General features: G+C 41.7%; 1 protein-coding gene across 5 annotated transcripts in view; it reads right to left on the reverse strand.

The window, feature by feature from the left end:
• Positions 1-26,029, reverse strand: part of LOC133489023 (uncharacterized) — a 214,509-nt gene that overhangs the window by 33,230 nt on the left and 155,250 nt on the right. For all 5 annotated transcript variants that reach the window (XM_061797643.1, XM_061797642.1, XM_061797641.1 and 2 more), the window contains one exon: positions 7,856-8,037. In XM_061797643.1, coding sequence (XP_061653627.1) covers positions 7,856-8,037 — 182 coding nt within the window. The remainder of the gene's footprint in view (positions 1-7,855; positions 8,038-26,029) is intronic.

Here is a 26,029-nt window from a genome sequence, read left to right on the forward strand (position 1 = left end):
CCTGCAGACACAAAACGCTGTGCGGCTGAGGCAGCGGAGCAAGGGAGCAAGGGAAGAAGGGGTGGGTAAGATTTCTCTGTGAGTTTGCATCTGCTGGCGTTTAAACTCGTGTGTCTCAAGCATTTGTGACGGTTGTGGGCACATCGGTCAGAGAGGGCCAGAGTCACGAAATGCATAGAGACCATGGCCGATGATGGCAGGGGAGGGTGAGGAGGGCAATAGGAGGAGAGATGCATGTTTTTTTTGTTGCTGGATGTTTCTGTGGGACAGGAAGTAAATAAGCAGTGATAAGCAGCAGGCAGCTTTAGCCGGCAGCTAGATTTACAGGATTTTAATAACCTGCCTTCTTTTCCATGCCCCTCGCCTTTCCATGTCTTCACCATGCTGTCCTCCTCTGGCTGCCCGCATGCATCTCTCCCTCATTTTCATCTGCCTGCACTCTTATTTTACTCTTCCTCATTTTAACTCCTTCCATCAACTCCTCCTCTCTTAATCTGCTTTAACATCCAATCCAAGTCTCTCAACCACCTGCCATCTGCTATCGTCGTACTGACGTAGACAAACAAATATCACACAGAATCCTTCCATCCGTCCTTAAGCCCCCAATCTCACCTCATATCCTTCTCATAGTTTAAATAGAGACAGCAGCAAGGTCAAGTGTGTCATATTATGTGACTGTGTACGTGTCTCCCTGTGGTTTATCAGTGCTTGTGTAGCTCGCCACTCTGTGTGTGTGCAATCTTAGATCGGCTGTTAAAGAGATTCAGCCCACAGCGGCGAGGTGACTCGTAGGGGTCAAGGCCAACTTTGTGGCAACACAAATTGTTCCGCTTGGAAGTCTTTTCTTCTCTGGAGGATTGGAGGCACACAGCTCATCTAATTCTCCTCCACACTTCAGCCTCCTGACTGCACAAATTGACTCGGACCGTACACCGCATCATTGGCATAACTTAAATAAACACAGACACATAATTCATATCTATGCCGCGGACGTTACGTCTTCACTTTCTGTTTACATTTGCTTGTTTTTTTTTTTTTTTAAACTGATGAGTAGGTATTCAGATTAGATGGGGAGAATCAACTTGCCGATGACATAAAAATAACAACAACAATAAAATGACTGTTTTCCCAAAATTATCTGATAAACTTGAAACTTGGAATGTGAATGCTATGCAGGGTCATAAACTGTATTGTCAAGTTTTATGTGCATTTGCATTTGGTATCATCCATCCAGTCATCCATTCATTTTATAAAGTGCTTGTCCTCATTAGGGTCACAGGTGAGCTGGAGCCTATCCAGCTGACTTGGACTGTTTTAATTCCGTGTAGATTTCCGGGACGGCGACTTCCGGTGTGTTTTCGTTTTGGAATAACCGATTGTGGTTGGAGTGTCTTTTGTCCGTTTCTGTGTTCCGGATTTACAGGGGAATCCAAAATGATCCCAAACGTCAGAAGTCGCCCGCTTCACGCTGCTGCAGCCGATGTTTGCTTGAGTACCCATTGTGTTTGGCTTCTGACCAACTTGCATTGGCTTCCAGTTCAATTGAGATGCGGTTCTAAGGTCCTGTTACTAAAAATACCTAAATATTAATTAAAATATTCCACGGGTTAGCGCACTCTTATTTCTACGCTTTGGCATTTTGTTAAAGTACATGTAGGCCTGTTTTACTGCCAATTATCCTATCTCCTCCCACCTCGTCTCTTGCTCGGAGAGAGGGCTAGATGACGTTGAGGGTGCTGCGGTCCGTCCGGGTTCTGCACTGACCACCGAAGGAGTCTACCCTGCAGATCCTTTTTCTCTTTAAATGGACTCTTATGCCATCTTAATGAACACTGTACCGCACCAGGCTGTGTGATAAATGTTGTCCACTCAACATCAATTGCAACCTGGTCAGCCTGGAAGTGGGACCGCCCCCCCACCCCTCCCATCTGCAGTCCCTTTCCAAGGTTTCTTTTTTCCCCAAATGGGTTTTGAGTTTTTCCTTGCCCGATTGGGGGTTTAGATTAGGGGATGTCTTCAATCATTGCCAACTGTGGGCCTGTGAAGCCCTTAGAGACTATTTTGTGATTAAGCGCTATACAAATAAACTTGTCTTGACTTGAAAATACCCGAAAATGATTTTAGATCAGACTTTTGCCTTCATGGACTCATCATTACATACATCTTCCATCCTTCCATCTGTGGTTCCTCAGCTCTTGTACAAAAACATAATACAGTACAGGGATTTCAATTGTCCATTCTTTTGACTCTGGTGCCGAGCAGCATATCTTTAAATTCAATACTTCTTTCACCTTGCTTTGGAAGCATCTATTCACAGGCAGCCTTTTATTTTTTTTCAAATATTTCACCGTTGACTTTGTTTAATCTAGGTTCCTTGCTCACCAGTTGCTTGTGGGGTAACTTTTTTTTTTTTTTTTTTACTATTTGCAATTTTTATCGGTTCGTATGAAATGTCGAACTATGATTGTACTGTTACAGACATTCAATCGCTCTTTTGTCTCTTGCTGCTGTCAAACCACCTCGTTGTTAGGATAATTTTTGTCCGCAAGAACATTTCTATCAGCCTGTGGTAATTCCTCTTCGCTGTAAGTCATTTGGCCATGTTTATGTGCACCTTTTGCCTTCTGCCTTACCACATCTCTCTGTAGTTTTATCTAACTCATACCTGCTTGTTACGCCACTCCGTCCTGTCACTGCTTCACCAGAACTCATTTTAGCTCCCTTCCCTCAGCCTTCTCATGTTCTCTACTTTTATTCATCCCTTTTCTTTCTCATCAGTTTCTGAGCCTAACTTTCAATTCTTTCTTCCAGCATATCTTATTGTATCCACCCTCTCCCTAACTCTCTGCTTCACTTCAAAGGAGATTTGTGGAAAACAATCCTGTTCTGCAAAACTACCTCTGAATTTGGATTGTTTTTCATGAATCCTACTGAACTGAGCCGAGCCATATCAAAAGAATATCACATGGACTTACAACCCTAATTCCAATGAAGTTGGAACGTTGTGTTAAACATAAATAAAAACAGAATACAATGATTTGCAAATCATGTTCAACCTATATTTAATTGAATACACTACAAAGACAAGATATTTAATGTTCAAACTGATCAACTTTATTGTTTTTAGCAAATAATCATTAACTTAGAATTTTATAGCTGCAACACGTTCCAAAAAAGCTGGGACAGGTGGAAAAAAAGACTGAGAAAGTTGAAGAATGCTCATCAAACACCTGTTTGGAACATCCCACAGGTTAACAGGATAAATGGCAACAGGTGGGTGCCATGATTGGGTATAAAAGGAGCTTCCTGAATTGCTCAGTCATTCACAAGCAAAGATGGGGCGAGGTTCATCTCTTTGTGAACGAGTGCGTGAGAAAATAGTCGAACAGTTTAAGGACAATGTTCCTCAACGTACAATTGCAAGGAATTTAAGGATCATCTACGGTTCATATCATCATCAAAAGGTTCAGAGAATCTGGAGAAATCACTCCATGTAAGCGGCAAGGCCGAAAACCAACATTGGAATGCCCGTGACCTTCTATCCCTCAGGCGGCACTGCATGAAAAACTGACATCAAAGTGTAAAGGATATCACCACATGGGATCAGCAACACTTCAGAAAACCAATGTCAGTAAATACAGTTCGGCGCTACATCCGTAAGTGCAACTTGAAACTCTACTATGCAAAGCAAAAGCCATTTATCAACAACACCCAGAAACGCCGCCGGCTTCTCTGGGCCCGAGCTCATCTAAGATGGACTGATGCAAAGTGGAAAATTGTTCTGTGGTCCGACGAGTCCACATTTCAAATTGTTTTTGGAAATTGTGGACGTCGTGTCCTCCGGGCCAAAGAGGAAAAGAACCATCCGGACTGTTATGGACGCAAAGTTCAAAAGCTAGCATCTCTGATGGTATGGTGCTGTGTTGGAGCCTATGGTATGGGTAACTTACACATGTGTGAAGGCTCCATTAACGATGAAAGGTACATACAGGTTTTGGAGAAACATATGCTGCCATCCAAGCAACGTCTTTTCCATGGAAGCCCCTGCTTATTTCAGCAAGACAATGCAAAACCACATTCTGCACGTGTTACAACAGCGTGGCTTCGTAGTAAAAGAGTGCGGGTAATAGACTGGCCTGCCTGCAGTCCAGACCTGTCTCCCATTGTAAATGTGTGGCGCATTATGAAGTGTAAAATACGACAACGGAGACCCCGGACTGTTGAACAGCTGAAGCTGTACATCAAGCAAGAATGGGAAAGAATTCCACCTACAAAGCTTCAACAATTAGTGTCCTCAGTTCCCAAACGTTTATTGAATGTTGTTAAAAGAAAAGGTGATGTAACACAGTGGTAAACCCTGTCTGAGCTTTTTTGGAACGTGTTGCAGCCATAAAATTCTAAGTTAATGGTTATTTGCTAAAAACAATCAAGTGGATCAGTTTGAACATTAAATATTTTGTCTTTGTAGTGTATTCAATTACATATAGGTCGAACATGATTTGCAAATCATTGTATTCTGTTTTTATTTATGTTTAACACAACGTTCCAACTTCATTGGAATTGGGGTTGTAATATTATGGATGCACTTTCTATATATATTCAAATAACTTAAAATTTCTTGTGTTTGTAAAAAGGTATTTCATTGAAATCTCAATAGAAAGACATATATTGACAAATATGTGTGCTGGGTGGGGGGTGGGTTTGGGCGTGAGGCTTGGTGGTCCGGTCCCTTTGCCCCTTCCCTTAGGGATTGATTGTGGTGCTTTGGTTGGGCTGGGGGACCGCCCTGGGTCCTTGGGATTGGGTGGCGTCCCCCTGACTGGTTCCCCCGCAGGATGGGCTCGCTGGCTTGCCCCCTCCTTGAGGGTGGAGGGGGCCGGGCCCACCTTTCCTTGGTGTACCGGCACAGCAACTCTGTACACCAGTTAACTAACGTGCATGTGATATGGTGTTTATTCACTAATTAGTTCCATAGACACGGTATAGGCTTGAATTGCTTGTCCTGGGACAACTAACAACAACACAGGTTGTAGTAAAAAATCAACTCACAGGTTCTTACAGGTGATTAGACACTATAAAAGCCTTCCACTACACCACTCATCATCAGCAATGTCTTGCTCATCTCCCACATCCTGTCCTTCCAGGCCCTTTTCTGTCCAGGTGCCCTCCGTCCACAAATAAGAACACTTGTAGTCAAATCTCTAGATTGTCTAACTATTGTTCTGCTGTGGTTCACAACAGGGGTGGAAACAAGTCATTGCTTTCCAAGTCACAAATAAGTCTCCAGTCTTTGCCCTCAAGCCTGAGTCAAGTCTCAAGTCGAGACATGCAAGTCCCGAGTCAAGTCGCAAGTCCTACACTTTGAGTTTTGAGTCCGTTTGAGTCATTTGCATCCATCCTTCACCATTCAGTTCATATGATACATGTATGATGATGGCCTAACAATCTATCCAGAGACGGATGTGTAGTATGTATTTAAATAAGCCCTAATGGTAATGAGCAGGTGTCAACACTCATCACACCACTGTGTCTACACATCTTCATGAGGATATGATTATAGGGGGTTGACAGCCATCTTAGTGAATGACTGTTCAAAATTGTCATAATCTAGCATTCAACTTTAGGGGAAATATGAAATGGCTGATTTTCATTTTTCATTCTGCATATATAATTGCTCCAAATGGAAACTCCGGCTGAAAGGCAGCTGTAACTTGTCATAACATATTTCTACCCTATTTGGAATTATTTTGTCTAAATGTTATGACTTATTACTGTATCTGACATGAAAGGGCCTACAGTATTGAGAATTTTACAATTGCTTTGTAGCCACACTGCTATAGTGTATATTTATTCATTCAGATTTTTACAACTTTGTGTGAGGTGGAAACAATTTACAGTGTGTACGAAAAGTTTTGAGACACCCTTAAATTTTTCACTCTTTGTTATATTTGTTGAAATCATCCATCCATCCATTTTCTGAACCGCTTCTCCTCACTAGGGTCGCGGGCGTGCTGGAGCCTATTCCAGCTAACATCGGGCAGGAGGCGGGGTACACCTTGAACCGGTTGCCAGCCAATCGCAGGGCACAGACAAACAAACAACCATTCACACTCACATTCACACCTACGGGCAATTTAGAGTCGTCAATTAACCGAGCATGCATGTTTTTGGGATGTGGGAGGAAACCGGAGTGCCCGAAGAAAACCCACGCAGGCACGGAGAGAACATTCAAACTCCGCACAGGTGGGGCCAGGGATTGAACCCGGGTCCTCAGAACTGTGAGGCTGACGCTCTAACCAGTCGGCCACCGTGCCGCCTTGTTGAAATCATTTAAGTTATTTTTTTCCCTCAATGTACACACATCACCCCATATTGACAGAAAACAAACATAATTGTTGAAATTTATGCTGATTTATTAAAAAAGAAAAACTGAAATATCACAAAGCCATAAGTATTCAGACCCTTTGCTGTGACACTCATATATTGAACTCGGGTGCTGTCCATTTCTTCCGATCATCCTTAAAATGATACACCTTCATTGGAGTCCGGGTGTGTTTGATTATACTGATTGGACTTTGAGTAGAAAAGTCACACACCTGTCTATACAAGACCTTACAGCTCACAGTGCATGTCAGAGCAAATGAGAATCATGAGGTCAAAGGAACTGCCTGAAGAGCTCAGAGACAGAATTGTGGCAAGGCACAGATCTTGCCAAGGTTACAAAAAAAATTCTGCTGCACTTAAGGTTCCTAAGAGCACAGTAGCCTCCATAATCCTGAAATGGAAGACGTTTGGCACGACCAGAACCCTTCCTAGAGCTGGCCGTCCGGCCAAACTGAGCAATTGCGGGAGAAGAGCCTTGGTGAGAGAAATAAGATCACTGTGGCTGAGCTCCAGAGATGCAGTCGGGAAATGGGAGAAAGTTATAGAAAGTCAACCATCACTGCAGCCCTCCACCAGTCCGGGCTTTATGGCAGAGTGGCCCGACGGAAGCCTCTCCTCAGTGCAAGACATATGAACACCTGAAGGACTCCAAGATGGTGAGAAATAAGATTCTCTGGTCTGATGAGACCAAGATAGAAATTGTTGGCCTTTATTCTAAGTGGCATGTGTGGAGAAAACCAGGCAGTGCTCATCACCTGTCCAATACAGTCCCAACAGTGGAAAGATGAATGCGGCCGAGTACAGAGACATCCTGGACAAAAACCTTCTCCAGAGTGCTCAGAACCTCAGACTGGGCCGAAGGTTCACCTTCAAAAAAGACAATGACCCTCAGCACACATCACCACGCTGATGCACTTTTCAGCTGTTTATTGAAAGCCAGGAGAGCAGTAAAACACAGAAAAGGAAATAAGCTCAATCACACAGGAGCTGCTGTCGGCCACAGCACATGCCCAGTATTTTCATGTATGTACGGACACACTACAAAACATAGGTTACTGTATTTTCTATACATTTTATACTTGCAAATACAGTGCATGTACAGTGTTTAAAAAGTAGGTTTTAATATGCTTAAGAAAAGTTGTAATATGTTTAAATGTTAAAACTAAAACTAACTAAAACTTAAAACTATTAGAACACGTTTTGTTTTAATATTGTCTCTATATCAGAGATTTTCACCTATTGCGGAAAGGTTTGGAACAAAACATGTTCACTCTCATGTCCACAACATACTGTAGTAGCATGTTTCAGACATTATTATGATCTCGCTATATTAAGAGTTTTGACCATAAAAAACAACCTTAATTTCTATTTAGCAGAGGAATTAGAGACTGGAATGAAACAGGTATATACAGTACGACAAAAATCCTTATGGACACTTCTTTAAATGTATACCCTGTCAAAGTTGCCTCACCTTGTTTAGTATGATGACCGCTTCTTGGTCTACTCCTGTGATGTTGAACGTATCGCCAGTCTCCCCCTCCAAGATCGTATAATCCAACTTGGCGTTGTCACCGAGATCAGCGTCGCTTGCTGAGATACGTCCTATTTCAGCACCTGGGATGGCCAGCTCGGATACCGAGAAGGACCACATACCTGAGGCAGATGTGAAGAAAGGAATATAATTAGGGAAAGTGTGCCTTAACAATCTCATTAGTCCGACACTTTTGAGTTAAACATCTAATTTTTCTTTAGTGTGTTTCAAAAAGGGTGCTTCGCACCTGCTGAGAGCCAATAATGTTCTATTTTAGATAATGCAGCATTTGATTTTTCACACTTGAGAGGATTAGAGAGGGATAAAAGATAACGAGTCTCATCTTTCAACACTCCAAACCGATATGCTAATAAAAAAGTAATTTATGCCAAACTAATTGGCTGTAATGCAATCAATACAAAACAAAAAATCAAGACTTAACTTTACTTACGGGGCACTTATTTAATAAATAAAATATGCTTTTCTAATAAAATATATACTTTGTCGGTGACCGCAACACACTCCTCTGCGTCTTCAGACTGCAACGTCATAGTCCTAACATTGGCCGTCTGCTGTTCCACCAGCGGCCTGTTGCTTTTCAAAATGTGGTCAGATTCCCCAAAGGCTGGAGAGAAGAAGAGTCTTACGGTCCCTTCACATTGGCATACAAGAGGTCCAGAGTTTTATTCTTTCTCAGTGCACTCTAAATGTTGTGTGGAGTAGACAGTCTCCCCTGGTTAGTATGAGGTTGCCGGGATGCTGAAATTGCAATCTTGAGATCACAGCATGCATGGAGTTACTCGCTGGCTGTAGTTCCTTGCAAGCTGGTGGTTGAACGTAAACAAACTGCAGTATACTAACAGCTGTTAGTTCGTCAATTGGCGAGTCACCTCATATTCCCCATGATAATCAATGACAAGCTATTATTAAAACAGTAAACAAACAACCTGCAGTACTTGAAAAGTCAAATGCCTACATCTTTGCAAATTATATACATATTTTGTTGCATTAACAAGAGTATACGGTTTTGACTGCCGAACTCAAACTGTCCTTTTAAAAAACAAACAAAACAAAACAAACAATCTCCCTTTCAATCATTATCCATCCATCCATTTTCTGTAACGCTTATCCTCAGAAGGGTCGCGGGTGTGCTGGAGCCTATGCCAGCTGTCTTCGGACGAGAGGCGGGGTACACCCTGAACTGGTCGCCAGCCAATTGCAGGGCATATAGAAACAAACAGCCATTCGCACTCACATTCACACCTACGGGCAATTTAGAGTCTTCAATAAACCTACCACGCATGTTTTTGGGGATGTGGGAGGAAACCGGAGTACCCGGAGAAAACCCACGCAGACACGGGGAGAACATGCAAACTCCACACAGGCGGGGCCGGGATTTGAACCCCGGTCCTCAGAACTGTGAGGCAGATATGCTAACCAGTCGTTTCAATCCTTATTTATCTTTCATTATTGAACTTTGTTCTTTTTTATCTTGTGAAGGGAAACTAGCAAAGTAAGAATTTCATTGCTCAGTGCTAGCATTGTGTTTTTACTGTGCATCTTCTTCTTTTCCTTTCGGCTTGTCCCGTTAGGGGTCACCACAGCGCATCATCCTTTTCCATGAGAGCCTATCTCCTGCATCCTCCTCTCGAACACCAACTGCCATCATGTCTTCCCTCACGACATCCATCAACCTTCTCTTTGGTCTTCCTCTAGCTCTCTTGCCTGGCAGCTCCATCCTCATCATCCTTCTACCAATATACTCACTCTCTCTCCTCTGGACGTGTCCAAACCATTGAAGTCTGCTCTCTCTAACTTTGTCTCCAAAACATCGAACCTTGGCTGTCCCTCTGATGAGCTCATTCGACTTGCACTTTTACTGTGCATATGACAGATAAACATCTTGAATCTTGAATCTAAATCATTTTAGTGGCTGGCAGGTTACACAAGCACTCCACATACTGTGCCCCTCCCTGAGTGTTAACACAACCCAAGAGGTCTCTAGTCCACCATAATAGATCAATGTCAAAAACACAATTCTCCCGAACAAAACAAAAAAAAACAGTGTACGGTACCAAATGCTTTGAAGTTATTTTGATGTAATACAGAGGCAAAATACATTATGATTATTTGTTTTCTTTGTATAGTAAAGGGAGATGCTGATCATTTCCCAGATAATTCACTCTGATAAAAGTAGGTAATATTAGATTCTGTACCAGGCTCACATAAAATGCATGTTTTGAACACGTATAAAGCTAAACAAACAAATGCACCTGGCCCTGACGGCACTCTCTTAAGGGGAAATAAAGTATCTATCACTATAGCTGTGCTTAGAAAAAAAGTAATGTGCTCAAAATCCTTTTATTAGCTTTTATTTCCATAAACGCAAATGCATTGGGAACACAACACTTTCTATTCCAAATCAAAACATGAAGAAAATGTTACAAATGTCCTTTACAGAATATGAAGAAAAGTGAATGTTAGGCTGTTAAAAAAAATAGCACGATTTGCATTTTCCTTTACAATCTGAGATATGAACTGTATCGACTGTAAAGGAAATGATTAGATTTTCCTTTTCCCTTGTATCATATGTAGCGTTTATTGTGGGACATCAAATTGTGTTTCATTTAGAAGAAAACGATAAGTTGGAAGCGGCGCATGCGTCACTTCCGGGTTATTGTAATTTTAAATTACAGCGTTATAAATCAAGATCTTTGATTGATATGAGCGGCACCACGTCATATTTTTACAAGTTTAATTTGAGGCGAAATGACGACAAACCTCTATAATCAGTCTCTTTTCGGAAGGTGGCTACATTTTAGGAACTTTGAGTTCTAGACTTTCTAGAGGTTTCGTTCCGAACCCAAACACACATATAATCAATGCAAGTGGTGAGTTTTATAGAAAATGTAATAAAAAAAAGGGGTTTCTACAGGATAAAACACAGACAAACACAAAACAAATTAGATATCCACGTACATTGGCGAAGGAAGGGATTTGTGGCGTGAGATGAGCAGAATGGGTGTGTAGTGAATGCATATAGCTGAGGACTCCTGGTCTCGGTAATATAAACCCAAATATGCACTAATCCATACTATTAGTAGACCGTAATGTTGGACTTACGTGTCTGGAACACGTTTGAGGCAGGCGAGTCAGGCTCCAGAGTGTTCGGCCGGCCCAGTCCACACCGGGAACAGGTAGATTCGACGGGAGGGAGGAATGGAAAAACAGGAGCAGCCGGAGGCCAATGAGTTCTCAGGCAGGACGTCTCTCGGGTGACGTTCGGATCGGGCGCGTTGCGTCCGCCTCCGTCCCCTCAGACTGAGTTCGGGCCCCCAAGCAGGGTGGCTCGGAGCGCTTGCAGGAAGCGGCAGCCGGGGATTGTCCGATGTGTCCTTGCAACCTCGGGTGAGGTGGGCGTCCTGCCTGGCGCGGATGTCGGCGAGTTGGTCGGAGTGACCAAAAAGGCTTCTGCACCAAGACTCCAAAAAAAAAAAAACTTCTCAACTTTTCCCAGCTCTGGCCATAAAAGGGGACAAACAGGGGCGCCTTTTGGCGTTACTTTTCCATTTTAGGATTATTTTGTGGTTTAAAACCAGTGGAATAAAATATAATTATTGGATTTAAGATAACGAGACCATTTTCTCACCCTGCATTGTTCCACGCTCACTCTTTCATACCTCTAATGAATGTTTCAAATGTTATGTGGTGTGCAGAACATCACTATTTTCATGTGACATCCGTGGGGTGGGGTGAGGCATTCCATCTGGTTCAGTTAACAACAGATTTGACGTTAGATATTCAAGTTTGCAGCAATACCGTCACTAGTGGCGTTCATGTAAAGTTCTTAAAATATTGACTCCCAGTCGAGTCACAGACTGTCTTAGGAACCCCTGTCTGTAGTGTCGTTCCGTCGCCGGTGGGTGTCTCTTCAAACTCGCAGTCGCAGGTCTCAGCAGGGTGGAGGCGTCGCAGCGGGTCCAATCCTTCGACTGGCGGGGAGTTAATTAACTTAGTGTTATGGGGCGAACCCAGCATCCGTGGGTCTCCCCTTTGAAGTCTCAGGCAGACGTGATTCGCTTAGCGTCGGCATGGCAAAGCAAATGTCTGTGTCTTGTTGAAGCTAGTTTGTGTTAATCCGTTTAGAGTCTGCATGTGACTCTGGAGTTAACGTCTACCTCGGCGGCGAGCGGCGGAAGTGCGAGGCTGGGGTGGCGGGTGGCATCTTTTGCGTGGCATGTCCGCTACACATATAACCATTGTTACAAACGTCTTCACATCTTTGTTGCATGGAGTCAAACAACTTTAGAAATACAGTACCTGTTAACAGGTATACATACCTAAGGACATGTATTCCATTTTAGGATGAATTAACTACGGTATATTCCGCACTTTCTTTGCATTTCTTGGTTTTGTCACCCCTCAAGTTCTTTATTGGAGTAAGGTCTGGTCTGCTCTTTGGCAAAACGCTTCAGCGTGTCACAGCAATGGACTTTGCAGGGGACTTCACACAGGCGTCTTCGAGAAGATGCAAAAAGAACAAAACTGTAAAATGTTGTCCATTTGTCTTGGGCTGTAATAAGAACGTAAAGGAGCCAGAAGTTGGTCAACCCCATGCAATGCAGATGTGAAGCAGCGGTTATTCTTGGCTTTCTGTAATTGAATAACTGTCGTCCTGTTTTGGTTTGGAATAAAATGGGCAGTGTACTGAAATAATGGCTATTGTAAGATTTATTAACTTTACTCACTCAAGTACACTTAAAAAAAAATTATGCTATTATTTTGAACACAACTGCTGTATATTTGGCTTGCAAACACAAGACAGACAGGATCATTCAAACAGAGTTGTTCTCTTTTTCCTTCTCAAGCTGAGGAAATCAAATAGCTCTGTAAATGTGGGCGAGAACACCCATCTGGCAAACATACTGAGTTGACAGAATAAAAGATAGCCGCCACTTCAACAAGACCATATCTGGGCCAACAAACAGTCTGACGAGCTGTGTAAATTTGACTCCCCAGTGAGACAGATGCTTCACTTTGAGGCTCAGGATTTCACTTTATATATCAAACCAGAATGAATTATCATTTGTTGCGCTTAGTAGTAGTTGTTGTTGTTTTGTCTGTTGATGTTGAATCTGAAAAGCAAGCTTCCCAAATGTGAATGAGATTTAGTGGGTCCTTCTCAAGTTGAGTCAACTTGAATGAAAATTTAAATCAATACCAAGTGAATGCAAATATATCACTGATTGTTAAATAACCCTTTATAGGGCAAATGACCACATTGAATTACTTGTTTTCAAAGACACGCAGAACCATCCAGTTGCAAACAATTCAATGCCCGGAGAATGAAATGAAATGTATTCATGGTAATATTGGTAAATATAAATTAGAGTTCAAATGGCTCGCTATAAGGTGAGCAGCCAAGGTGATTATAACAAGGAAAATGTATCACAAAAGTTGATGACCATACTGTAAATGACATAACAAAAAGAAAAGTGTTACTATTGGAATATCAATATTGGGCATGTAATGGTTAAAGTTAAAGTTTTCGGTATTCAGTTGTCATATATGTTAAAAGTCATCATACTGAATTATGGAGGCTATAATACCCAAATATGTAATGTTTTTATTAATGCACATCTAATATTTAAACAAGAATGTGACGGGGGGGAAATTCATCACACAGTATGGAAGAAAAATCCTGAATATGCCTCAAGATATTTTTTTTATTCATGCTTGGCCCAGTATCAAGTTTCCTAAGACTCAGTAGTTATTTGGCCAACAGACAAACTCTATCAAAAACATAACCTGCTGAGCACAGGCAGAACTCGTTTTCAGGAAGCTGCAGTGTTGACATTCTTGTGTGTACCAAGCAGAGAGGCTGTTTTTCTTTCCGCAGATATTAAAACAAGCAGTCAACGCAAGAAAGAGGAAGCTCATCTGTCAAATGAGCAATTTAATGGCGTATCCAATTGATTGAAGCAGAAAAAGGAAATTTTGCCTCTTATATGTGAAATTGAAAAGAAAACAGCATCAAATACACTCATTTATATCCACCACGTAAATTAATCGATTTGAGAATTAACGTGTTAATGTGGTTTGATTATTTTGATTGCTGCTTGATTGTCTGAGAGGGAATCTCAATGAAAACCAAATTTAGAGTCTTTATATTTTCCTTTGGCGGTTGGTTCCTGCTAACGAGCTTTGGGATTTTAGCCAAATGATTCTCAGTGTAGATTAAAAAAAAAAACTGCACAAATTCCCCAGCAGCATTCAATTGGGAACTTTTTTCTTAGTTAAACACACATAAGTATTCAAAGCTTTACCAAAGCATTTCCCCTGCAAGCATTTCAAACAGTCAATGTGACAATCGTGCTTAGCTCATTGCAAGCCTTAAGGCTGATTAATGGTTTGAAATAAAATGTAATCATTGAATACTGGCCCGAAGTTTCATTGTATGCGGTTGATAATTATGAAATGTTACGTTGGGGCTCATGTGTTCATAATTCATGTGTTCATAACACAAGACTTAAATATGATTTTAATACAAATTCAACCTGCTGCCTATGTTAGCGTGTATTCGGCATAGTGACATGAAATAACTATGTGACAAAAACATGGAACACAGTAATAATTCGCTTCAAGGTACATCAGCAGGATGGATATTATCTAAGGAGAGTTGCTGAGTGGGAGGCAAAGGGGGCTTTTTATTACAAATTAGTGCTAATTTCTGTTTAACTGATAATACTCCTACTTTCTGTTTGTTTTGCACCTGCATAGTGGAATAAATTACTTATTTCTCCATGTGTCTAAACAGGTTGAATACCGGAAAATACACTCGTGGCCATAATTTGCCTTTTGAACAGATGGAGTTGATCTTCTATGGTCGTACATAAATGTCCTTGCATTATATAGCTGGATTTCAATTTGCTGCAATTGTTTTGTTCATTTTGTTTCATGTGCGAAAGTGTTTATCGGAGTGAATATTTTCATACACAGAGTGTACTTGACAAAAAGGGCAGTCAGTGCCAGTGAATCAGTGCTAAATGGCATTTTATGTGGCATGACTGCCACGCTTACCATCTGGAAATGACACAGCATCAGACGGCCGAAAGCAGACAACTCAGAATAACATGCCTTTTGTTAATGAGCAAATTAGGAGTTATTTACATGACTGAGACTGTGGATGTTGTTTAACTGTACAATTGTATATCTCTCAGATATACAGGGAGTGTGAAGAGCCTGGTGTCACAAAGACAAACACACTTGTCACTTACGGGGACCGCTGACAGAAAAGCTGGTAGTGTCAGTAAAAGAGAGTAGATGTCGTCATTATCGGCTTTCTTCCCAAAGAGGAAAGCCGTTTGCAACAGAAGTCACACATCATTTCCACTTGCGATAGACGAGAAAGGAAAGAGGCAAGCTACAGGAGGGTAAATAGTAATAAAAATAAACCTGATTGGTAGCGAAGGAGCTCCATCCCATTCTGCACACAGAACAGCAGATAAAATGACACAGAAGAGTGTGACTGGGTTCAGTCCTCAGTTGTTGTTGCACAGGTAAAAGGAGTGTAGAGGAAGCCACATTGGCATCCAGATGCAATTCCCCAAGTTTTACTCCCCATTGAGCGCACCCGTAATTATGCCAAGAAGGAAAGCTGTTAATGTCATCCCTCACTCTGTATTTTCACACAACTTTAGAAACAAGGCACCTCTTTTTCAGCTGGCCCATATCCACTCATTGCAGTTTCCTTTGAAGACAACATACTGTAAGAGAAGGTAACGAATATGTACTGGTAAGTATCAAACGCAGGCCCGTGGGCCGCGAAGGAATTATATTTGTCCCACGAGACCATATCAAATGTGGATTAGAGCTGGGCCACCAGTATATAGTGCATGCACCACTAAACTACACGTTTCAGAAAGCAAGCGCCCTCTCCTTTTCTGTCATGAGCAATTATCGCTACCAGTCTCCTTGGGCAAATTTGTACTTCCCCATCCTAAAAATTGGCAAACAAAAGACAGGCAGATTAGCTGTTCACGACAGATTTTAGATTTCAGAACTGATGTTAGATGTTATCTATTTAAATAAAAAACAAATACCACTGACATGTCTTATTTTGCACCTTTGATTTCTCATGTGGTTGTAATATTGAAGTTTGCTTATTCCAGATTCAGTTAATTATTATTAATTTTTTTTTCATACAATAAGGTTTAACATTACAAATCTGGAGAGAAGGGAAAACATGCACAATCGCAGTCAATTTCCACTATATATTGAGTTTGCCCACGACATTTTTAATTTTGGCCCACTGTGAATTTGAATTTGACACCCCTGGAATACGAGATGGATTTCTTGTGTATTTGTGAATAAAATGGCGTGTTCTGCCGGGATACACCAGCCAATCACAGTGTAGCAGCACGTGTCCTGGAGCCAGTAATAATGGAGCAAGGCGTGTCCTGCCTAGAAACTATGTGGGAATCCCACACTAAGGGCCTGTGACAATTCGGGGGGGTGCCCGGCTGTCCGACACGGCACACAACCCCCCCCCCCCCCCTCCCCCGCCCCCGCCACCCCCCTGCCATATAAATAATATACTAAATAATCAGCAAATAATTTCATCAAGTACATATGTACACATACATGTACACCCCCCCCCCCCCCCCCCCCATACTAGGTCTTAGCGGAGATTTTACTTTTAAAAACTTTTCATTACCAAAAGCATTGTTGTGTGAAAGAACACCAAAAATAACATTCTTTTGATCCATCAGTTAAAAAGGGCCCCTTAGATGGGAAAGAAGAAGAATTAAGAGTTTGCTGGTGATGGTTGGGCCTGTTCAAGTTATTTAAAAAGGAGATATAAATACACATGAAGTAGTTTGAAAGTTCTGCATTGTTTTATGGTGATTGTCCAGGAGGAGGCATAAAGGAGAAGGGCAATAAAACGGAAGGGAGGATTATGGCTGGTAAGAGGGTGGGAGTGGCTCTGATTGAGGCATCAGAGTGGGGTGTTGGGTGGGTGGTCAAATGAGAGATGACGACTAGATTCTCTGCCCAGACATGATTTCATTTCTGCATGTGGAGAGTTTGGATAAGAGATTGACTTCTATCTTAATACTATTACGTTTAATAATGAAAAAGAGTCATTTTCCAAGCGAAGCAATATAAAACATGGCCTGTTGCTATTTATCTTGCATTGTGCTGAAAAGTATGCCATTAGCCATTACTGAGCTATTTTTTTTGTGTCAATTGCGGTAGGATCAAAAGTAAAGTAGGCTTCTGTACCCATTAGTCAGAGAATGCTTGGATTTGCATGCTGCAGTGTATACCCACTTAATCTAGCCCCCATCTTATATCGAATATAGTGATCCTAATGAAGCTGAGAGCCTTTTGAATATTTACCTTCGGTAATAAGCTTCAGGTTCTTGGTGACAACAAAACAAGATGCATTACAAAGAACACGATCCATTATATTTCCTTTTTTAAAGGTCAGAGGACAAAGATGTTATGGCGTCAGTTAAAATTCATATTTGCATTGTTTATATGTTATGTAATACATGCACGTCACTTCCAGAAAGTTGTCAACTATAGTTTAGCTAAAAATGAGGTTTTATTACGCATATTGAGCACTCACCGAACATACCCGAAGCTCAAGACACCCGGGTGGGGTTACTCTATCCACCGCAAGGGCTACCGGAACTGACGTGACAATTGCCAAACACCGCGCGCTGCACTCCATACGCAATGGCGAGCAACGTGTTGGAATATGTGGAGGACGAGGATTTAGACATACAGGAGCACCTAACTGAACTTGGCATTACAGAACCATACATTTTTGAGCCAATCAGGAGGTCGGAACCTGACGGTGACGACGACGAGCAGCCAAGTAGCAGCTGTACAACACAACAAGAGAGTGGCCACCACTGGCACTATTTATACAGTCATGGCTAGAAATATTGGCACCCCTGGGCTGCCAATATTTTTTAACACGACTATACGTATTATATATTCCTATATGTTTCAGTGACACGGCACAAGCTTTTACATAGTATGCAGTATTCCTATATAATGTGTGCCCCTCGCTCGAGTAGCATTATAACACGCCGCACAGAAAGTCTTTGCCGTGTGTCTGTTGGCTTGTCATATAGGCAAAAGTACAGATGGCAGTACTGAAAACTACTGCATGGGTGTTTTTTTTTTTTCCAGACTGCCCAGTCCATAGTAACCATAATAGAGTCGTAGGTATATACCGTGGCGGTTGCGAGATTTAGTTCTCTTGCTGGAGGTTGAGGTCCCGATGGCCGTAGGAAAAATAGTTGGCACCGCAGCTGGTTTCCGCCTCTACCTCTGTAACCAATGCTTTCTGCTAAGTCTTTCTCAAAACACGCCGGTTCGAAGTGATCATCACAGTTTGGAATGCTTGCTAGGCACCCATAGCTGATCAGGTTTCTTCCCCTGTTGACTTTCCCTATCCACTGGTCACGTATTCCTTTTTCACTTGGAAAGCCAAAGAAACTCTTGCCACTGCCTGAACCATTTGTACAATCAAATCCCGCACAATAAACCATCGTGACATCGCTAAATCACACGACAACTAATATACAAGGACGGGAACAACAGCATGGAACAATAGCACACAACGCCGAATGAACAGGGTGTTTGGCTCGTGCGACGTCACAGCGGCGGATAGAGCCGAAGACCGGAAGATGCGAAAACAAGAAGGTGCAGTCAGAATTGTATTTATCAATTTAACTGCTGTATATCTGCTATATAATCACTTCGAAATGGCAGATGTGGTTTGTCAAGGGGTTCTAGAGTTATCAAGAAAATGTTTAACATTGCCCTCTGACCTTTGAAGTTTCAGACATCTGACCCATCACCATCATAATTAAGATGTTTAGGGTACTTCCAACTTGCCAGACAGCATGTGGCTGTATGGACATCACAGGCCCAAAATGAAGGTATTCACAATTGCATTAGTGCAGAACACTTATTAATTTTTTAAATGTTTGAATATTTTAACCCATTAGATCATTGTCTTCTTAATATTGTAGTTTTATTTATAGAATGTCGACGTTTTTTTTTTTTTTTTTTTTTTTGCCTGCATTAAAAATGTGTTTTTGATCCAATGTGAAAAGACACATGATAACCTAACTCATTAAAGGAATATTTACATCATTTTTGACAAAAAATCATTGACATAGACTGGAAATGGATTCTGGATGACTGAGACTTGTGCACTGTGACTGCAGTAAACCTGACGAAATGAAAGTGAACTTTGACAAATAGACTTAACTTGGACATGCAAAGACTGAAGAACATCTGGGTTTCTCAATAAATTTAATTTAATTTTAATCTTATTCTTGTAATAGGCCCACGTTTAAGCAAGTTGTGCGGTAGGCAGTTGGCGAAGATAGGTAGGCATTGTAAACATTTTGAATTTTTTCCATTATTGTAAGCTATATAGTATGTCTTTTCAAGTTAAAATTCTTGTTGCTCAGGTTGTTTATTATGTGCGTGCCAGTTATTGGCACAACTACCAATTTATTCCATCAAGAGACAAGCCTGCAGAACTCTATAGAACATGTATTGAGTATAAGATAGAAAGAGGTGATTCACTTCTTTTCAGTTGTGTATGACTGTAAAGAATGTCCTGTGATTGGCTGGCGACCGGTTCAGGGTGTACCCCGCCTCTTGCCAGAAGATAGCTGAGATAGGCTCCAGCACACCCGCGACCCGCGTGAGGAGAAGCGGCTCAGAAAATGGATGGATGGATGGAAAGGATGTTCAGACATTATCCATACAGTGAATGCATATTATATTGTATTGTGATGGTATTATTTCCTTTTCCATTACTTTCTATGGGAAAAAAAAAAAAAAAGAGGTTAACCGGGTTCTAGGAATGGATTGTGCTCAAAGTTTGAGGTTCCCCTGTTGTTATTGATTGTGTTAGAATGTCAACAACTGACCAACTGTGGGTGACAAAATGACGGATGATGTAAAATGTCTTTATATGTCTGAATCACTTTTCTTAGTCACATCGCCATCCTTCACCGGCAATGATGAATGGTTGGATGGATGGCTAAAAGGCTTTTAAAAAAGCTGACTGGCTCTGGAGGGCCTTGATGCTAAATGACAAAGTGCCAGGATGGCTGACTGAATGAGTGACTGATGTGACCGGGAAAGGAGAAAGAACCGTCCGTCTGTAACAGGCTTAAACCATTTCGACTCTCTGCCTCCACCTGAGAGAAGCTGCAAGAGAAGTACGCAAGAGAGAGCGATACACGGCGAGAGCTGAAAGGAAGAAAATTCAACACCGGGCTGTGACTGAGACGGCAAGAATGACAGAAAGGAAGAGAGAGCGATATAACTATGGTTGTAGTAGTGATTACGTCACCTATTAAAGCAGAAAGCATTGAACTTGATATTAAATATTAATACGTATCAGGAAATCCATATACTATAGAGGAAATGAAAGGATTAAAAGCATGCTGGTATGAGCAAAATCTGTTTTAATTAGTTTTTCGTTTTCATTTTCTCAATCTCTTAATTTAGCTCTGAAAAAGTGAAACATAATTATGGTATTATAATTATTGGAAATGATTGGTTATTACCTAATTGTTTGGGTTATCGACATAATTATCATTACTCTTTACAAATACAACCAAGCAACAGAACTTGAAGAAATTTGTCAACTCTTTTAAGGAAAACAGAACTCAATTTCCCCCCATAGTACAGCGCAGAACAAGCAAATGCAGAGGTCGGCTTCAATTAACATAAAGTGGCGTCTTACTGGAAGGCAGCCGAGAGACTACACCTGATTTGAGCAGATTAGGCGGGGCAGGATTCCTCTTGAGACAAAACAATACATTTATAATGACAATGTTGCTGTCTCAAGGCACCAAAATCAAATTATTCTACCCAAAGATTAAATTAAGATGGCATACATTGGAAACTGTTCAGTGATGAGACGCAATTATTGAAGAAAAATTATAATAATAATAATAATAATAACAATAATGCTTTTAGAATGTACACATTGCAATTACTGCCACTTTGCCCAAATCAGAACAGCTGCTGCATGATAAATACATGTTTTATTTGAATTTATGGAGACAAATGTTTCCCATGTTAAATTATTTAGTGAAAGTACTTTCCTAACTATCGAGACTTTGCTATTTAGTGTGTTTGATCTAAAAAATTGCGTTCTTTTTTTTTTTTTGAAGATGAAGAAAAGTGAGCCTGCTGGGAAATGAAGTTTATAACATGTTATATCATGCAGAAGACTTGGCACAATTGTGAACAGGTGCAGTGACAGTTTTCAGAGAGACAAAGTACAACTACATGCATACATGACTGTCTCCTCACCCTCTTTCTTCTTCTCATTGTTGTATCCAGGATTAGTTAGGAACAGTCGCAGCAGTCTATTTACTCCTCTGAACCACAATCTGAGGTCATATTCAGAACAGGCCTTCTTTCCTTCAGCTTGAAATTTCCAATCCAAAACATGAGAATGTACTACATAGTCGTCACTCCTATTTTGTCAAAGTAAACAGCTGGAAGCCCCTGACTACTGCAAGGCCCCACTGGGTCCGGCCTGCCATCACATCCTCGAACCCCTCAAAGTTGAATTTGCAGCAATTAATTGAATAATCATATGTTTACGCAGTTGAGGTGGATTTATGATTTATGAGAAAAGAGCCTTGCCAGCTTTTATGTTTAAGGGATGAGGACACAGCACTGAGATGATTCGTTTTGCACCCCTGGAGCAGTGCAGTTTACCCACTGCTGTTTTTCTGACAGACCTTGTAATGGTTGGAACCACTTAGCATATCTCAAGGGAGGAGACATGGTTGCCCATTTGGATGGGCTTGGGTGAAAGGTCAATTGTGCGGGTAAAAGGTGGTTAGAGGAGCCGTCTGTGAGGATGTTCATCTGCCATACTGTGGTGAGGTGCAAACTTATTGGGGGTAGACATTATTTAGAACAACCAGATATAACAAAGAAAAAACACACTTCCAGCTTTTAACACAATGCTTTACAGTCGTTTGCCACATTCTTTCTTTTTTCAAGTGAAAAGATATCCATTTAGCAAATAGAGGTCATTTGAACTCTTTGGCCAGGGTATGAATAATGTTGGACTTCGGGGCCTAGCTCACTGTCCTGGAGAGTAGTTGGCGACCTGATGCCGACCTGATTGGCGACCTGATGGCGACATCGAGGGGACGTCTCCTGGAAACTACCCAGGTCGCCAAACGTTCACTTTTTTTCAGAGACCTTTAAGAGACTGTTTCAAGTCTCGACTGGAGCGACGTCTCCGCTACCTCCGCAACATTTCAGCAGCGTCTCTGCGGGGTCGTGACGACTTCTGGGCGAATTGGTCACTGTGAGACGTCACCCTGGTGAGAGCGCAAGCAATATTTGGTCTCCTGAGTTAGCCTGAGTCGCTACTTCGCCGCCACTGAGATAGGCCCTTTAATTGTACGGTAGTTGAAGTTCTGGTAATCATTTTCAATCTTGGCTGTTGAAGAGTCAGTCACACGTAGTTTCTCGCTGCGCCACTGCATATGGGAATTATCCAATTTCTGCCAATTCTATAGTACTGACCAAAAATACAGTGAATGAAAGCAAATACACAGGGATAAAAGTCTCCCAAACACATAATAATGTGATACATCTTGCAATGGGGCAGCATACCCTGTTGGGATGTGCCGCTCTCAGTCCAGCAAGTCTAGACAGAGGGAAGAGAGTGCAAGGCAGGGAAGGAAGAAGAGTAGTAAGCAGACTGAGGATGAAAGGCAACTTTGCTGGACAAGAAACATAAGAAGTGAGTGTTCAATGACTGCTGAGCGAGTGGTGCTGTGTATGTGTTTAACAGGCAGAAAGTGAGGATGGACTGGTGGAGAGGGAAAGGGGAACCTTCCTATTAACATGGAAATCACTTCCTCTTCCGCTCTCTGATGGCTCGGCCAAATAGAGAATGGCTTTAGCTCCTATTATTCTGCATGAGGGGGCACACTGCCAGGTCAGATGAAGTAAGCAAAAAAATCTAAAATTGTTGAGACAGTCTCTTCGCACCCCGTCTCCTTCATGTGTGTTCTCTGAGAGCAAAGGCCAGGCCTGCTGCTGTAAAATAGATGTGATGTATTCGCTTAATTTCTAAGTGAGCTAATACAGTATACTGGAAGAGAATTGGCCCCGTTTGTCGGGTTTAATGAAGGTTTACATTTTCCAGGTTTTCCACAGTTGTGGCAAGTAAAGAAGCATGGGATCTGGGAAAAGTGTGGAGAATTTAAGACCCTCTTGGGTTTTATAAAGCTGGACTACCTCGATTGTAGGTCGATTGGAAACAATTTGTTGTATGTGGCGATTACTGCACGATGAATTTTCCCCTCACAGGCTCTATTGGATTGAGGAAGAAAATCCCATTGAAGAGAAACACAGTTGCCGATTTAGTGCAGCTCTAACCACACTGTGCATGCGGATGTGAGCAGAGGAAACAGAGGGAGATGGAGGAAGAGAGAGAGGGGGTCATGAACAAAAAGTCACAACCCATGAGAACAACTGACCTGCTACTTAAATGCCCATGCACTTAAAGGACACACACACAATGCAGTTAAGTGGGCTGCAGCAGCACTCCCACCAAGCCGGAGTAAGGGCATAGACGAATTTATCCAAGCGGCCATTTGTAATGTGCTACCATTGACTCCAGGGCAAAGGCTTTGCAATGGAAGGCCCAACTGTGCGTTATGATATAAGGGAGCAATCTCTGTCTGGAAAGGCTTTTCTTGACTGAACAATGTCTTTCCCCCGTGCGTAGGAGACTTACACGAATGCATGTGGACTACTGTATTTAACAGACTGGTGAAATATTTGTGTAACTTATGCACACTTTCTAGTCACAGTATTTTGAAGACGTGCAGCTATTGAGTTTCTATGCAAAAAATATCCCCATTTAAGGATAAATAATGCTCAGCTAGGATTGGCACTCTCAGATACAGTAGATATTCATTTAAAAATGTTTATTGTGTTTGTATTGCAGTTCTACAGCCCTTGAAACTACAACTGCACACTCAAAAACGTGAATACAATTTTGCAGTTTTTCTTTCCTTTTGAATCTCAGAAGAGCATTTGTAGGTGTAGCTAATGTTGTGGCCAGTGAGTATGGTAGTTGCCACTAATAAAGAAATATCCCTTCACACCAGTGATTTTCAACTGCTCGCCCCAGATTTAACTGAAGGCTCTAAATGTTGCATAGGAGTGAATGTTAGTGTGAATGGTGGTTTGTCTCCATGTGCCCTGCGTGTGTAATTACTGTTTATTTAATTTTGAAAAGATGGCATACATGTGTTTCCAAAGACATAAAAATGATTTTGAAGGTTACATTCCCTAAAATTGGGTCGTGATTTGCTACATAATGTAAATTTCTATTGTGCAAGATGGCTGTCATCCCCAGCTGGAGCAGTCGTAATAACCATGACATGTACATGGACTTTTATTTTAACTGTGGTTTATTTTTAGGTTTTCTAATCTCTATTGTGCAAGGTGGCAGCTATCATGAATGACGGCCGAGAAGAGCAATCATATTAATTATGTGCATGTGACCCTTGTGATCCTGCATATTTCTATTGCTTGACCATGTAATCATTTATATTATGCAGGTGGTTAAGATGGACCACAGACCACCTCTTCCAAGCATGCCAGAGGAGGGGAAGGGTATTAATCAGAGCACTCACTTCAGCTAAAAGTATTGACCTTTAGTTAACAAGTAGACTAAAGCCCAGTTTGAAAGGCCTACTGTTGAGTACACACTTAATGATCATGGGAAAAAATGGATCCATGGGTGAGACCAGACTCCTTGCTTTTCGCAATGTGTCCATCTAGAAATGTGCACGTGTCAACACACACACATCTCCACTGGCTTCTAAAAAGCAATGAAAACCTGCAATGAAAACCAATTTCGCAGCATCCACTCATCTCTGTGTGAAATTGACGTGCACTTCAGTACGCCTGATTATCACTGTCAACCCATTAGCTTTCCCCTTTTCTGTTCTTTCCATTACCCTTTCCCTCCTTCCATCCTTCCATCACGTTGTCTCTTTCCTCCCTCCTTCACGCTTTGTTGCACTTGCCCTCAGGACTTACTTTCATGCATTTTAAAGAGTGCCAGCTTTCTGGCCCTTATCGTGCCATTCCAAACAATAGCAGACGTCAGCACGTGGCTGATGGTCATGACGAGGCACGAGCAATCAGTGTGCTGGGCCACAAGCCTGCCCCTTAACTCAACAAGCCCATTACTTGTCATGTATTCTTTTTTTTGCCATTTAACCATAATTTATTATGGATGCACCAGACACGACAATACTCCAATACAATACAATACAATAATAACTAATAGATGTGTTTAAGGGTTATTAATGAAACTAATAAAACACAACAAAAATAAAACAAAATGTGACTACACCAAGGTCAGCAGCGGTACATGCTTGAAGGGAGGGGTAGGGGAAACAAAAGTAACATGGCATAATGTGTTATGCTTAACTTAACAATCTTATTTGAAATATTAACACCAGGAAAGGAGATAATTACTTGATGACTCGTGAACAAATAGCACATTAACAGACAATACAGACAAGAGCTTCGATTGAATACAGTTCATGGTAGGGCTGAGAAATGAATGGCTTGACAAGTGGGATTTCTCTGCCACACTAACTAAAATGATTGTGTGCCGAGGATGTTTTAAAGCAGGAACAGATGAGGATAAGGGACACAAGGGTACTGGATGTGGAAAGAGCACACACGGAGGGAGGAAGGGAGGGACGGAGGGAGGGAGGGAGGGAGGGAGGGAGGGAGGGAGGGAGGGTGGGAGCTAGGGAGGGAGGGAGGGAGGGAGGGAGGGAGGGAGGGAGGGAGGGAGTGGGTGGGTGGGTGGGTGAGTGAGTGAGTGAGTGAGTGAGTGAGAATGTGCGTGTGTGTGTGAGACACATTTTTGACCAAAGACCTGTTAATTGGGAACATAAGTCATGAGCCCTGATTTGTGGTGAAGAAAGTACTGGTTATGATTGGAATTAATTAATTAATTAAATAAAGGTAAATGTCTGATTACAGACTTTG

Source organism: Phyllopteryx taeniolatus, chromosome 14, assembly GCF_024500385.1.
Source record: "Phyllopteryx taeniolatus isolate TA_2022b chromosome 14, UOR_Ptae_1.2, whole genome shotgun sequence".
NCBI classification, from domain to species: Eukaryota; Metazoa; Chordata; class Actinopteri; order Syngnathiformes; family Syngnathidae; genus Phyllopteryx; species Phyllopteryx taeniolatus.